Source organism: Pan troglodytes, chromosome 5 (genome assembly GCF_028858775.2).
Source record: "Pan troglodytes isolate AG18354 chromosome 5, NHGRI_mPanTro3-v2.0_pri, whole genome shotgun sequence".
NCBI classification, from domain to species: domain Eukaryota; kingdom Metazoa; phylum Chordata; class Mammalia; order Primates; family Hominidae; genus Pan; species Pan troglodytes.
Genome location: NC_072403.2, coordinates 44,807,151 through 44,823,209, shown reverse-complemented (window position 1 = coordinate 44,823,209; position 16,059 = coordinate 44,807,151). Strand labels below are relative to the sequence as shown.

The window sequence follows — 16,059 nt, the reverse complement described above, 5'->3', positions numbered from 1 at the left end:
AAGTAGATGTCACCATTGTTCTTTTCTTTCTTTCTCTTTCTTAATTTCTTTTCTTTTTTTCTTTTTCTTTTCTTTCTTTCTTTCTTTCTTTTTTTTTTTTTTACAAAGCTCACCTTGAAAGTGGTGCCCGATTTAATAAAATTCTTTTCTAATACATTATCCAAGGCTGGATCCAGCTCTTCACGAATGTCCTCAATGAGAAGGGGTCGGCCCAAGGAAAGGCTGTCCTCCAAGTGTGTGCGAAAATATTTATGGTTCAGAGATGTCACCTAAACAGAAAGAACTCATTGGTCTATCTGTGTTACAAAGAATGTGCCCATTGCTAAGGGAAATCGAGAGATTTGTTGGACAGGTAATCAAGAATTTTAAGGGCAATAGAGGAAGACTTACTTAAAAAAATTAAAGTAACATACAAAAATTAATTTCTAAAACTTGGTGAGTCATGATTTTGTTGAATGGGGTCTGGATGTGTAATGGGGTCTCTCTGATCAAAAGAGGAGGGTTAAGGGGCATTGCTCAGATGCAATGTCAGAGTTCTACTCCTGACAGATGGAAGAGAATAATCAAGGATTAATCTTTTCAAACTTACATAGCTATAATCGCTCAGAGAAAGCAAAGCAACTTGCATATCTGGATATTCATTTATTTTCTCAGGACCCCTACGAGATGAGTAAGTGATAAAAAGTAAACATAAGAATGTCAGAAATGATATATTGAGTCGCACTGAGGGTCTATCCATGTATTCTGTCTCCTATTGGCACTGGGAAGAATTTAACACTTTCCATAAAGTCAATCTATAAGACTAGACATTCACTTTATATATGCTTACATTTTTTTAAAACTGCAATTCTGAATTCCTGGTTGGGTCTTCCATGTTTAGATTAACGCGTTTGTTATTAGTTAAAATAGACACACTGTAGTGGTTGATCTCTGCATGAGCCAATTGGATTTGAACCCTTACTTCGCCTAGGATCCCACCCCCTGCCTAACTGTGAAGATTCCCAAAGGCTCATTTCTCAACTTTTTGTATCCTATCTTCTGAATTCAACTAATGCCTTAGGCTATTATGGGTGCAGACCATAAGATGCAAGGAAGAATCCACTGGGACAACAGGCGATTAGGAGAATGGAATTAAATATGTATCTCTCAATTACTATGATAAAAAGAAGATATGAAATATAACAATTAAATCAGCCTACTTTTATCCTGTTTTGATTAAAAAGGAAATAACTAAAAAAAAATTCTGCACATGAAGGAAGTTGTTTCCCTGGATGAATAGCTTTCTTCATACAAATAATGTGCTGTAAAGACCTTCCTGTAAGTTAATAAGGTAAAAGAACCTAAACAAAGAACTTTAATGAACTTAATAAACAAGGTGAAGAAAAGCACCAGTAAGACTAAATTTGCTTATATCTTGCTTTATTTCTCAAGGGGTAAATTCTATTTTTGTGATTTCTTTCCCAAGTAAGGAGATAATTATCTTCAGTCATCTTCAATGTCTTTTAGAAACTTGAAATAGTATTTTGGAATCCCAATTTCAGGTTTATTTCACTGGATTTTTCTTGTGAAACACTATGTGGTAGCCACCCCCAGAGCCTGGTTCACCTGTGCAAAGACTGGTATTGGGTCTTTACAAGGTGACCAGTGAATTCCTGATAGGGAGACTTGGTAAATACATCCTCTTTCCACAAGTCAGAGCTGTAGGTCCTGGAGATGGCATTGAAGGTAGCCTTGGCAAAGCTGCCAAGGTTGACCACCACCCTGGGCATATAAACTATGCTTTGTTTTTCATTTGCATGTGTTTGTACATGTGCTTATCCACATAAGAAAATAATGTTGTCTGAGTAAGGAGAATACAATTCAGTCTATTTCCATCCCAGCAGTGGATGGTTTTTAAAATAAGGAAGAGTTTCAGGCATATTTCTATTCCTTCCACAAGAAGGTTCCTGGGACTGGGTTGCATCAGAAAGGACATTAGTGAAGACTATCAGTAAATTTAATCCAGAAATGGAGAGATAAAGCTAAGATCAGAAAAAATAGCAGCATTCATGTCCAAGTGATACAGGAGCATGCATTGAGCTAAGGATGTCCAGGCAAGGTTCCAAGAATAAGATGAGCAGGGAGATTGAAAGCCAGGGGAGCCAAGGGGAATGGGGCCAGGGACAAGTTATAGTTGACCTGGCTGCAGAAACTAAGAACAGAAGTGTTCTGGTATACCACATTTGTGCACCCCTGAAAATGTGGCTCCTAAGAAGCTTCGTGGAAATGGACACTATTTCTTTTAACTCTTCTCTTCTATTTACATTGCCTGGTCCATTCTAGGATTTCTCTGGGTTTTCTTAGTAAACATAGGCTGATGTATCGTGTTCTGGAGTATTGATGAGGTGGGGTATTTAGGTGTGCTTCCCAGCACTGGGCTGTATCCACTTGGATGAGAAGCACTGATCTCAGGAGGAAATCTTTCAATATTTCACCACTAAATACGATGTTTGTTATGGCTTTTTGTAAAAAGAAACTCTTTATCTAATTAAGGAAGATCTCTCCCAGTTTGCTGGAAATTTGATCATGAATGGGCATTGAATTTTACCAAGTGCTTTTTTTCATATTCATCAAGATGACCACATTATTTTCCTGGTTCTTTTTTTCTATAATGATGACACACTTTGATTAATTCACTTAAATTCAATAAATATCAGAATTCCTACTCAAAAAGAGCAGTGCAGAACATGTAAAGATGAATAAAACTTGGCCAAAAAGGAGTTTATGGTACAATAGAAATAAAAGATAAATGTGCAAAGAACAATAATTTAAGTCAGATTCTAAGTCCACAACAGAAGTGCAAACAAGACATTGTGAGGATTCAGGACAGGTTATACTGAGCTGGGGACACAGAAAAGTCTTGATGGAGGTAGTGGTGGATGTGGACTTTGAAGAATATCTGAGATTTTTATCTGGGATATAAGTGGAGGTAGAGAAAGACATTTTGGTTAGTAGAAATAGTATAAGCAAAAATATGGGGACACGGGGTTTAGAGCACTGGGAACAGTGTCTAGGAAACACTGAATATCCCACATTGGTAGTTGAATTAAAATATCAATAGTAACAGAATCCCTAAGGGAGTCAGGAATGTTGGAATCCTGCCCTTGTCTACTCCCACCTTAAAATTAACACCTTATTAGATGCAAGCACCAAAGCTGGACTCAGTAAGCTACATAGTACCAAGAGCCTGAGCAAGGTTGGCATGAATGGTCTTGAACTGAGGGATCACAATGTTCTATTTGCCACTTTCCTATAGGCCCAAACCCAAGGCCCGGAACAAAAGCCACATTCGACATTAGCAAAAGCAATGGAGTCAGGGAAATGTACAAAGAGAGGGGGAGGGAGGATCCAAAGAGAGTACAAAAGAGAGAAAAGAATCAGAGCTGTTGCCCCAAATTGCTGTTACAAAACTCAAGAGTGTGAATTAGCAAACATTTGTCACGGAGATGACAACTTTATGACTGCAGATTCAATCAAAATTTTGAAAAAGTTTCATGATTCCAAGATTACTTTCCCCTGCACCAAATGCTACATACCTGTAAATCATTTTCTTTTTCCTTTGATTTAATCCAAGTTTTGCCTTGAGTTTGTGGGTCTATGAGGAGTGGGTATCTGGTGGCCTTTGTCACAATAATGCCATTCTGAATTGAGAGATCATCTCCTGGTAATCCCTGTAGCCCCCACTCACCAATCTGAACAACAGGAAATGGATATCACCATTCAAAGGAGAACAGGAATGCCCTCATTAGTAATTAAAAGTACTATAAAGTAAAATAATTTAAAATGTGGACATTATTTTCCTTTGAGACTATGCAACTTGTACTTCAAAAAAAGCAAACTTGTAAATGTGAATCAAATAACATTCACATTAAAAAAAAACAAATTTATTATCTAATGAATCCCTTCTTTAATTACCCAAGACAAGGTTTATCCTTTTGCATTGTATTTTCATACTTAGGGAAATCATAGCAAGTTGATTGCATATTAAACCTGATTTGGGGTTAATGGAGATAGTGAATATAATGAAATGTCAGAGAAGAAGGTAAGTCCCAGGCAATTAGCCCCTGATAGCTTCCCCTTCCGGCCCTTTGGTTCTGCCCACATGGTGTATGGGTGATTGCATAGCTGGAGATAAATTAGATGAGTCATTATATTGGCCGGAGCTCATCAATGACACTTTTGTGAATACTTCCTTCTCCAAATTTAGAGGGGATTGCCAGCCTCCCACCATGTGATCAATAAAATCACCGGGCCAGGCGCAGTGGTTCATGCCTATAATCCCAGCATTTTGGGAGTCTCGGAGGGTCACTTGAGCCCAGGAATTTGAGGCTGCTGTGAGCCATGATCACACCACTGCACTTCAGTCTGGGCTACAGAGCAAGACTTTGTCTCTAAAAAAAATAAAATAAAATACAATAAAATAAAATAAGATAAAATAAAATAAAATAAAATAAAATAAAATAAAGTAAAATAAGATAATCGGAGATCCAATGAGCCAACCAGCCTCCACCTTTGTTAAATTATCCCAGGACCCCCAAAGGCCATAATTAATAAAGAATATTCTGGCCCACTTTGCTTCACCAGTGCCCAGTGCATCTCCAAGACATAATCTATTCCCTGTAAGGGTGAATTCAACAATGTTCGAATTGGAAAAGATTAGTTTTTAACTTTTAAATACAGATAACATGAAATTAATAGCTTGGCATCCCCTAAGGAAACAGCAACTGGAGAGCAGATTTGCAAACCAGAAAAGCAACTCATGAATACAAATTGCCTGGAAAGCATTTATTACCACAGAAGCTCTGCAAGATATACTGGAAATTGACAGTGGCATCAAATTCCCAGCAAGGAAGGTTAGTATGAAAGGACTTGCTATTACTTAGGGTCACCAGAACACGCTATTGTGTTACGTTATTAGACACTAAAAAAGATAGCAAATAATGAAAATAAGGTTAATACCAGCACAGATGATGCCTACATTTGCCTAAAATGTTTGAAAGAGAGTATGACTTCACAGGAGTGGTGTAAATAATGAAGAGTTATAAGAAGGGCCCAGTATTAGCAAGCTGATATCTCTCAAATGATCTTTCAGTTCATAGCAATGCAATTGGTCTTAATTTGGAAGCAAGATTACTTAAAACGCAAAGAAACATTTATACCACAAAGAAAATTATTTTTAAAAAAACTCTTAAGCACTTTCAAAACAATCTTTCCAGTTAAAGAAAAAATTCAATGAACCTGGGTTTCTTTTTTTTTTTTTTTTTTTTTTTTTGGGATGGAGTTTCTCTCTTGTTGCCCAGTCTGGAGTGCAGTGGCGTGATCTCGGAACCATTGCCTCCCGGGTTGAAGCGATTCTCCTGCCTCAGCCTCCTGAGTAGCTGGGATTACAGGCATGCGCCATCATGCCCGGCTAACTTTTGTATTTTTAGTAGAGATGGGGATTTCACCATGTTGGTCAGGCTGGTCTTGAACTCCTGACCTCATGATCTGCCCTCCTCGGCCTCCCAAAGTGCTGGGATTACAGACGTGAGCCACCATGCCCAGCCGGGTTTCTTAGTAAGTAAGAAATAAAATGAGACTGAAATTCAAATAATATTGGGAAAGTAAAACTTACAGTTGGAGGATCCACCAACATTGAAATAAGATTCAGGTTTTCTGTGAAAGGAATTTTCCGTGCTCTCAACTCCATTTCCCATTGATCTTTAAGCAAATAGTTCCTAAATATCTGATTGAAAGGACCAAGGTAGGAAAGGAATCCCGTGCACAGCAGAATATCACCTACAAGTCTGTGAAGAAAAAACACAGAGCCCCCTCCCCAAAGTGAGTCACCTGACATTAAGTTGTTTGAGAGGTCACAGTTTTGCTCTGTTACTGGGTGAAATCCTTCTTTGCCCCTGCTTAATGCTTGGTAGCCAGGCATGGAAAAAGACCGTGCAAAGTGAAGCCCCAAACCCAAAAGTGGGTGGGAGTGGCCACAGGTGGGGTGGTCAGGAAGCAAGAAAGAAGGCTTCCTCCTGAAGCCTACAGGTCCTGAGCCTTGATACTGTGAGGAAAGTATCTTCCCCCATCCTGTCCCTTGGTCTTATTCAGATTTCAGTCTTGTGTTAAACCATTTTTTCTTTCCCCTCCCTTTTTATTTATTTATTTATTTATTTATATTTTTATTTTTTTGCCATTTTCTTGCTCCTCTCTCATTCCCCTCTCTTTTAAGTTTTCTAAGGACGCCAACAGACACCAGCAGAAGACAGCCTTGCATTTACAACAAACCATTGATCCACAACAAACCATTGATCCACACTTTCAAAATCACTGAGGTGAAGCATAGAGAACTGGAGTGGAGACGGCTCTGGCAAATCCAAACAATATCAAAAGCACTCTCATACTGAAAACCCACAGTGCTGAACCACAGCTGAGATGTAAAATATTTCACAAAATCTTCTTCACCCTCTATAGTATTTCACCTGAGAGTGCATGATTTAAGTTGCAAGCACTGTCATAGATGATGGGATTCAGAGATGAACACATGGAAATGGACTTTATGTTCTCTAATGTCACAAAGAAAGAGTGATTATGAAGAAGACCCAGATTCCCACCTATTAATCTGAGCTTTGAATTCTTTACTTTGCTGGGTCCACCGGATTTTTTCTCCACTCAGCCCATCGATGAGAGTGGAGGCGGCCTGCATCTTTTTCCGGCACGTATCAGCGTCATTAAGCAAATCCTGCAGCCATAATGGGAGAATGTCTCAAAAAACTTTTCTAAGTGCTTAACACAAACATCCATTATATTCACACATAAAAATACATGGGGGAATTTCTTACTTTGAAAAATAATATAACCTAAAATACAGTGTGCATTGAAACTTCACATATTAAATTTTGATCATTCATAATATAGTGATTTTACCTTACAAAATTTCAAGGAAAGCAATTTTGTAAGACAGAATCCAAATCACATAATTTATCTTTTAATCAGATAAATTACAATAGTATTTCTATTGAATATTTTCAAAACAGAATCAAATCAATAAGATTTGCCATTTTGATGTCTTGGATGCAGTAATAATCCCAAGTTCTTTGTCATTTACAAAGTATTTTCTCCTGGAAAAATCCCAGACAACAATAGCATGTAGCAGCTGGCTTGTATCAACTCTTAAGAGTCAATTGTTAAATTTTTAGAGTATTTGTGAGCTGGTGCTAAACACAGCCTTTATTAAAAATTAAACTATGTAAGCTTACAATTAAAAAATTATATTAAAAGCAAAAGTAATAAATAACAAAAGCTTGCTTCCTAATTATTTAAATGTTAATATTATCTATGGTTTTGAGGTTAAGACCGTTGTATCTGGATGGTGGAAATAGTATGCGATGGGGTACTGCCACGCACCTTTTCCCAAATCTGTGCTCAGTGACGTTACATTGGAGTTTAAAATTGCCAGTGACGGGAGTATTTACACCACAGAAATCAGCAAATATTACAAATCCAGACTTTCCTCTCCCCACACTGCACACTAGATTGTTAACATTTACCAGACCACCACTGCTTACAACCTATCCCAAGAGGTTATATTAGGATCCCCATTTTACAAACAGAGCTAGGTAGATTGCCCCTGTCTGGACTCTTGAGCCAAAGCTAAGCCATCATATCCCCTGTGACCTGCATGTACACATCCAGATGGCCGGTTCCTGCCTTAACTGATGACATTCCACCACAAAAGAAGTGAAAATGGCCTGTTCCTGCCTTAACTGATGACATTACCTTGTGAAATTCCTTTTCCTGGCTCATCTTAGCTCAAAAGCTCCCCCACTGAGCACCTGTGACCCCCACCCCTGCCCGCCAGAGAACAACCCCCTTTGACTGTAATTTTCCTTTACCTACCCAAATCCTATAAAACGGTCCCACCCGTCTCCCTTCGCTGACTCTTTTCGGACTCAGCTCGCCTGCACCCAGGTGAAATAAACAGCCTTGTTGCTCACACAAAGCCTGTTTGGTGGTCTCTTCACATGGACGCGCGTGAAAGCCCCAAACCACACAATTAACAAGTGTCTGAGTTGCATCTCAAACCCAGTTTTCTAACCCTCAAATCAGTGACGGTACAGCTTGATCAGTGAAAACACAAAAAATAATTTTGAGCACCAAAGATCCAAAACAGATAGGCATGCTGGCCAATATTTTTTCATCACAACCATTTGTCTGATTTCCAAATATAGCATGCTCTTGTGTAAAGTTTCAGTACACCGTTTTGGGGATTTTTTATATTTAATCTCACCATTTTCTCATTCATTGCTGCATCAAATTTTGCCTGTACTTTATCCAGCTCAGCTTGCTTCTCATCCAGCAGGGCTTGTGCCTTCCCTAACTCAGCATTAGCAACTGCTAACCGGCCTTCCTGCTTGGCCAGGTTGGCCTGAAAAGAAGAAGACGTGGTTAGTGTATTAGCTGCATGAGACAGTCATGATTGTAACTGGTAGATAACACAAATCACATAATTTCTGCACTAGACGGGACTTTCGAGCACATCTGTTTCCGTATCTTCAGCTGGGAAAGAAAAGCGTCTTGGAGGGTATTTCATTACTTTTAAATTTTTAATTACTGGCCAGGTGTGGTGGCTCATGCCTGTAATCCCAGAACTTTGAGAGGCTGAGGATCACTTGAGCCCAGTTCAAGACCAGCCTGGGCAAAATAGTGAGATCTTGTTTCTACAGAAAAATAGAAAAATTAGCTAGGTATGGTGGCATGCACCTGTAGTCCAAGCTACTCTGGAGGCTGAAGCAGGAGGATCGTTTGGGCCCCGGAGGTCGAGGCTGCAGTGAGCTGTGATCGCAACACTGCACTCCAGCCTGGGCGACAGAGTGAGACCCTGTCTCAAAATAAATTTTTTAATTATTAATGTTCAATAAGAAAACATGGAAAATGCAGCAATGTATAGAAAGGAGGACAAAAGTTACCCCAATATTTCTCAGACATAACCTGTGAGTATTGTGTCAGGAAGTAGGTAATTGGCATTTTGATTTTTTTTCATTTCATTTCATTTTATGAAGGTCCCAAGTCCACATAACGTTAGTTATGTGACTGCATGATATTCTACGTGTTGGATGTATCATAATTAACCTTTTTCCTACTCACATACATTTGTCCACCCACCCATTTTTAGTTATTACAAATAATGTTGTGATAAATACTATTGGATATGTACACATTTAGGATTGTTACTTTGGTAACAATCCAATTTCAAAGATTCTGCAAGTGAAATTACTGTAACAGTAGTTTTTCATATTTTTCTAAGTCCTACAATGTGGTAATGATCTGCTTCCTGTAAATTTAAAATAATCAGTAAAATAATTTAGGCCCAAAGCCTTCTGGGGTAGAAGTTCTTTGATCCCTTTCTTATTTTCATTCTCAATGTTTATTTGAATTTAGCTCCTTTTCCCATAAAACTTTTATTTCATTTAGATTTTCTAATATATTAACATATAACTAGGTAATATTTGCAGCCTGGCACAGTGGCTCACACCTATAATCCTGGGAGCAGTTTGGGAGGCTGAGGTAGGAGGACTGCTTAAGCCCAGGAATTCAAGGCTACAGTAAGCTATGATTGCACCACTGCACTCCAGCCTGGGGGCCAGAATGAAACCCTGTCTCTTAAAAAACAATTACTTTATAATTATTTAAATCTTCACATCTAGAATTATGAGGATTTATCTTTCTATTTTCGTTTGTTTTCATTTTCTTCTTGATTAGATTTTCCAGGAATATTTCTTACAGTTTTGTTTTTGCAAAGCATAGGTTCTTAGATTTGCTCATTAATTCTGCTGCTTTTCTCTAATTTTTAATGTTATTTTTATTGGCTCTATTCTGCTTTCCTTAAATTTCATGTGTATGTATGCTTATGAGTGAGTATATACTTTAACTCTTCAGTGGAATGTTTAGTTTCTTTGATGTATGTAAGGGCTAAGAATGTACCATTTTGGCCACATCACAGAAGCTTTGGTAACTCGCTTATTTTCATCATTTCCTAATTAGGAATGACTGAGTTCATTTTAATGTAAGGTTTCCAGTATTATTGCTTATACTCAGAGAATGAGACCCCAGGATTTTTTGCTTTCAGGAATTTAATCAAGGTCCTCTTTTACCATTGAATATAATTAATTCTTATAAATGTTTCTTGTACTCTAGAAATAATTTCATGTTCTTTGTTTATATTGAAGAAAGTTCAATGTAGTTATTCAACCTGAAAAATAGTATCATGTAAAATTTCTATATAATTACTAATTTATGCCTACTCGGGACTGCCTCTCTAATTTACAGGGCCCAGTGCAAAATGAAAAATGTGGGGCCCCTTGTTAAAAAAAATTATTAAGAATCTGAAGAGGGCAACAGCAGAGCATTAACACAAGGCCCTGTGTGCACACCCAAGAAGCTGGCCCTATGCCTACCAGGGGTAGCCACAATCTCAAATTACAATATTATTTTTGTTAATTTCATAGCATGTATCACATTCTCAAATTACAGTATTACGTTTGTTAATTTCCACTGAAAATACTAATGGATTTGGTTTATACAATTTTATGCTATTTTATTTATTGCATAACACATTATTTTAATTGTCTTCACTATGGATCATAATTTTTATCAACAAAGAATAGTTCTTTTCTGATGTGTGTGTGTGTTTTCTTTTTTTTCTTGAATTCTACATTTATTGTAAGATTTCTCCCTTAGTATCTTTTTGTTGGGGTGTGTTTTTTGTATTTTTCCTATCATTTCTCTTTGTTAAAACTTTTTATTTTAAATTGACTTTCTATTTTTCTCAAAGTTCCTCATGCACAGGTTTTAAAGGAGGCAGCCACTTCTCTAAGGCTTATGAAAAACAGTAACCCCCTGCCCACCGACTCATCATTATCCATTCCACAGAGCAACCACTTATAATACTTTTAGCTTTGTTGGGGTGGGAGATTGGGATGGGGCCCTGGAGGCAGTGTGTATCTGAGTGATACATTTCATGAATCCTTGCCCTCCTAAGAATCTCATTCTGTTCCCTCATCCATGAAGACCAGCTTTGGCCATTATGGAGTGCTTGGACCCCAGCATTTTCCTCCTCAAAACTCTGCATATGTTTTTTCATTATCTTCTAGTATTTAGGGTTGTGGGAAATCTGCAACATCTTGATTTGTCTTTTGTAAACAACCTTTTAGGTTTTGTCTGATTGCTTCTTAGATTGCATTTAAGGTTCTCCTTCTGTCTTTGAAATTTAAAACATTTCTAGGTGTCAAACCTAATTTTATAAGTTTTGTTTGAAATACAGTAATCAAATTCAACCTCCAAACCTAATCTCCAAACTTCAAAGAAATGGCAAGTTTTTCTTCTTATGACAGCTTGATTATTATTCCCAAGAAATTCATTTCCTGTGTAAGTTAACATGTTGGTTTCAGTCACTTGCCTGCATTGTCAAGAAACATGTAACAGATATAAAAAGGAGAAACTTTGAGAGGACATAGAGAAAAAAGACAAATTTGGTAACAGGGACATCTACCTTTATTGGTCTAAACTACGCATTGTCTTTTAATAGCAGTAATACTGACGACTGATTTTATGAAATATTGATTTACTGGGAGAAGGAAGGAAACATTTACCTTCAGAGGCAACACTTCTCTATTGATGCCATAAAATATTGCCATAGCAAGTGTCCAAGACAGGAGACCAGCCACATTCCCACAGACTTTTTTGGCACTTTCAAAAGTATAATCATCCATATTAAAATATGGCTGTAGTAACTCAACAGTTTCTTCATTTATAGTGTCCTTAGGGAACTGCTGAAGGCTCCACAGGAATCCTGTTGCACTCATCAACTGAAAAATAGTATTATAACCTGTAAGTTCTGGAAGAAAATACTTTCTTCCTGAGTTAATATGTACTTCTAAATTGAATTTTCTCAAAGAAGTAATAGATGATTTGCTCTAAATACACAAATTGAGACTATTGGCAGTAGCCAACCTATATCTGTAAATCACAAATTGTCTTCTGGATTCCATGTGGAAAGAGTAAAGAAGAAAAGCTATGTAAGTTTTCTTTCTGGTAAGTGCATCTGAATGCCACCAACCACACAAGCCACTTTTTGAAAACTGGGCTGGGTTGACACCAAGGCTGTGCCAATACTAGCCACCGGTTCTGGACAGATGTCATAAAAAGAAGGTATTTGGCTTTAAAATCTATCCCTCTTTACATTTTAGGTGATGGAGTTTAAGATAAACTTTTCAATACACAATGATCAATTATTGTCTGCCAGTTTGTCTGGTCTATATTGAGTGTCCTGGGCTGAGGACGCCTGATGCAGCTCATAGGATTGACAATGATAGATTTTACTTACCTTTAATGACTCTCCCCATGATGGCTTACAGCAAGATTTTTCTGGATCCATAGTAACAGGGTCAATTTTCTTTTGAAATAGTAACAGAACACAGTCCATGATTCTCATAATAAGGTGTGGTGGTTTTGCAAGTTTCCTGACTGTGGCAATATCATTTGGCTTGATAGTCTATATTTGGGATTAAGGATCAATATTTTGTTTGTTGAGTGGTATTAATAGTTATATGGAAATCTAATACTTTTCAATAATTAAGATAGAAAACTTTAAAACATATTTTCTCTCCATTTCCAAGATTTTTGCTTAGTGGCTCTTTCATTGTTATTTTGGTATTTGTGTTTATTTGTATGTATTCTTCTTTTCCCTGTTGCTCCCAACGAATTGGTTTAAAATATCACTATCAGGCATTGCCATCATAGACCTCTGTTAATAAGTCCCACTGATATGTAACATTTAGATAACTTGCATCTTCAAAGCACAGGGTCTATATTAGGTGTGGATATTAAGAGAGGATACGAAGCCCTGAATATCAGAAACCTCACCTTTAGCCTTCATTGTGAGGGCTTCCCTGTCTATGGCAGGGGGAGGAATTACAAGGAGACAAGAAAATTACTGTAATATATGGCTCATAAAAACATTTTTGAAAATTTCTATCCATTGGCTGGGTTTGGATTAAGACATTGCCTGACCATCAAGGCAAGGACTGGGAGACCATATGATCAATAACATGTTCTAAGACTCCTTTGGTTCGGTGATCTCTTCCTTTTGTACGTTACAGTAAGACCCATAAAGGAAGTGGGGGTGCAGAATGTGTCCTGGTTATTGTGAAAATTTTATTAAATTATCATAGATTTATTCATTCATTTAACAATTGCAGGCATTCTCCCATATAAAACAAAGCAAACCAAAATAGTCTTGTCCTCATAACCTCCTGAAAATGGCAAAGAAAATACAATTACCCTACATAAGGATTTCTGCCATGACAGAAGCATGTGAGTGATAGGAAAACAAAGGAAGGCCTCGAAGAAGAACTGAAAACTTCCTAGGAGGAGTGAGGTCTGGGCCCAGATTTAAAGAATGACTCTAATTAGGCAATGAAAGTTAGGAAAAGCATTCCCAGCAGAGGTGGAGGCACGTTTAAAGGTAACAGATCCTGACCATTCTTCCAGAATCCTATACATTTTTCTGTATGACTGGATCGCATTGTGTGTAGGGACAAAATGACAAGAGATAAAGTTCAAGAGATAGACAGGAGCCAGGTCATCAGCAGGAACAGAAGCACTAATATTTATTGAGCACTTTCTATGTGCCTAGCATTTTGTATTAATTAATTTTAATGCTCACATTGATTCTTTAAGGATCAGTGAGAAATTATAATCCCCATAGAAACCCAAGAAAGTTAAGCAAATTTACTCCAGATCATCTATATGTACATACATACGTATATGTGTGTGTATTAGCAGCGTGTAAGTATATACACGTGTGTATATATGTGTGTATATATCCACACATATATATACATGCACATATATGTGTATGTATATGTGTGTGTGTATGTGTGTGTGTGTGTGTGTATTATATATAGAGGTTGAATGCAGGTCTGCCTGCCTCCAAAGCTGTGCCCCTTTTGCCTCACAGCTGTGGATGTCTAGCTCAGGACTTTATCCTAAGAGCAGTGGGAACCACAGGAAGATTTTAAAAGGGAGCATGACATAATCTGGAAAGGATGCTGGAGAAACTGAGCAGGCTCTCTGTGTAATCTGAATTTCTCATAGTTTAGGCCACTAACCACTAGCATTATTTCTCAGTTCTCATGGAAGACCAATCTGTGGGATGAAAATAATATAAGAGGGGAGGACTTTAAAAAAATTAGAACTTAGAAAACTGAATTAATTGACACATTTGTTTCCAGACTCAGAGATTATCAATCACATTAAGAATTCAATTCAGTTTTCTGATGAGTTAATTTCATGTAATGAAACATGAAGCCTTCTAGGACTTGTGTTGGAAGGGGTAACAATGCACTGCTCACATTCAGGGCTGCTTCTGCTTCTTCCAGTGCAGGTTTAGCTGCCTCAAGCTTGCTTTCAGCTTTCACTTTTTCACTATCAATTTCATCCACAATTTTTTGGGCTTTGTCCTTTACCTCCTGTACTTCATTTTTAATTTTGGCTGAAGCCTGAGCGCTTACTGTGACTTCTGCTAATACCTGTTAAGTTGAGGAAACACATGAAAGCAAATAGAAACCTTTCAAGCAAATTTATAGATCTGAATAGTGAGCAAATATTTATTCAACATAATATAAAACACGAATAAGAACAAACTTATTTCCTAAGTTGTCTATATTTTAAGGTATATTAAAGTAAATTCCTTTGAGCAGTTCCTTGCAGTCTTCCATTTTCTAAGCTTTTCTTAGGCTTAGAATATATATATAAATAAATATTTAAAGCTTTCAGAAGAAATAGTATTTTCACTCTACAAATTTCTAGAAAATAAAACAATTCAAGTAAGTATCATAGAATAAGGGCAAAAAACCATTTTAAGCCTTGTATAATAACAATAAAAGAAGCTAATGTTTATTGAGTGCTTACCATATATGCCAGGACTATGCTTAAGTGCCTCCCCTATGTTAGTTCACTCATTTCAGCAACTGGCTAAGGATCAAGACTGAAGTATCTATTCTTAACTGATTCTTGGTGACTGGAAGCTGAAACTCTGAGACTAGAAGGCTGTATAATAGATAAAAAAGCAGCACATAGGCCGGGCACCGTGGCTCACGCCTGTAATCCCAGCACTTTGGGAGGCCGAGGCAGGCGGATCACAAAGTCAAGAGATTGAGACCATCCTGGCCAACATGGTGAAACCCCGTCTCTACTACAAATACAAAAATTAGGCAGGAGAATCGCTTGAACCCAGGAGGTGGAGGTTGCAGTGAGCCAAGATCATGCCACTGCACTCCAGCCTGGGCAACACAGCAAGACTCCGTCTCAAAAAAAAAAAAAAGAGAGAGAGAAAAAGCAGCACACATATATACCTATCTCCTTGAGAGGAGTATGGATTTTTCCTCTTTCTTTCTTCTAAAAAAAAAAAACTCTACCAACTCTTCCTCGATTTGGGCCATCCCAGAAACCTGGAACATACAGGGACCTTAAACAGAAGACCAAATATAACTCATAGTCAAGCAGAAATTTCATAAACAGATGAAAAAGAACGAGAGACAGAGTGAGAGAAGAAATAATAGTCTTAGGCCAAGTAGCAAAATTAATAGTTCAGGTATATGCTGGTATAAGTTAAACAAAAATGTCTAATGGTCTTTGTGAACACTATCTTACCAGGAATTGTCCATAGGTTTATACCCTGCTTGTTCTTTAGTACCATTTTAAAACAATGCATTTTAATATGGAAAAATATTCCTCATCAGTGATAAAATAAATGCAAACTCACTTCGTCTGCTTTTATGGAAGCCACTGCCAACTCCTTCTCCTTGACTGCAAGATCCTGAGAGAGTTTAGCAACAGATTCACTTGCCTCCATTAGTTTATCAAGACCTTTACAAATACACACATATATACCTTTACTGAGTACAGGTATATGCCTTCATCAAATATTTATTCAATATTCACTATTTATAAGGCACTGTATATGTAATATAACAAACA

The 16,059-nt window shown here is 37.4% G+C and overlaps 1 protein-coding gene and 1 long non-coding RNA gene across 3 annotated transcripts in view; one reads left to right on the top strand and one right to left on the bottom strand.

The window, feature by feature from the left end:
• The window catches only part of DNAH8 (dynein axonemal heavy chain 8), a 322,731-nt gene that overhangs the window by 101,798 nt on the left and 204,874 nt on the right, over positions 1-16,059 (bottom strand). For both annotated transcript variants that reach the window (XM_063812416.1, XM_054686792.1), the window contains 9 exons: positions 15,845-15,948; positions 14,433-14,609; positions 12,404-12,571; positions 11,670-11,885; positions 8,309-8,446; positions 6,633-6,760; positions 5,654-5,825; positions 3,576-3,731; positions 114-269 (listed from right to left, as the gene is read on the bottom strand). In XM_063812416.1, the coding sequence (XP_063668486.1) occupies positions 114-269; positions 3,576-3,731; positions 5,654-5,825; positions 6,633-6,760; positions 8,309-8,446; positions 11,670-11,885; positions 12,404-12,571; positions 14,433-14,609; positions 15,845-15,948 (1,415 nt within the window). The remainder of the gene's footprint in view (positions 1-113; positions 270-3,575; positions 3,732-5,653; positions 5,826-6,632; positions 6,761-8,308; positions 8,447-11,669; positions 11,886-12,403; positions 12,572-14,432; positions 14,610-15,844; positions 15,949-16,059) is intronic.
• LOC134810197 (uncharacterized) overlaps positions 1-16,059 on the top strand; it is a 46,583-nt gene that overhangs the window by 23,282 nt on the left and 7,242 nt on the right. The window contains exons 3-4 of the long non-coding RNA XR_010157698.1: positions 4,754-4,892; positions 6,251-6,733. This is a non-coding gene — a long non-coding RNA (uncharacterized LOC134810197). The remainder of the gene's footprint in view (positions 1-4,753; positions 4,893-6,250; positions 6,734-16,059) is intronic.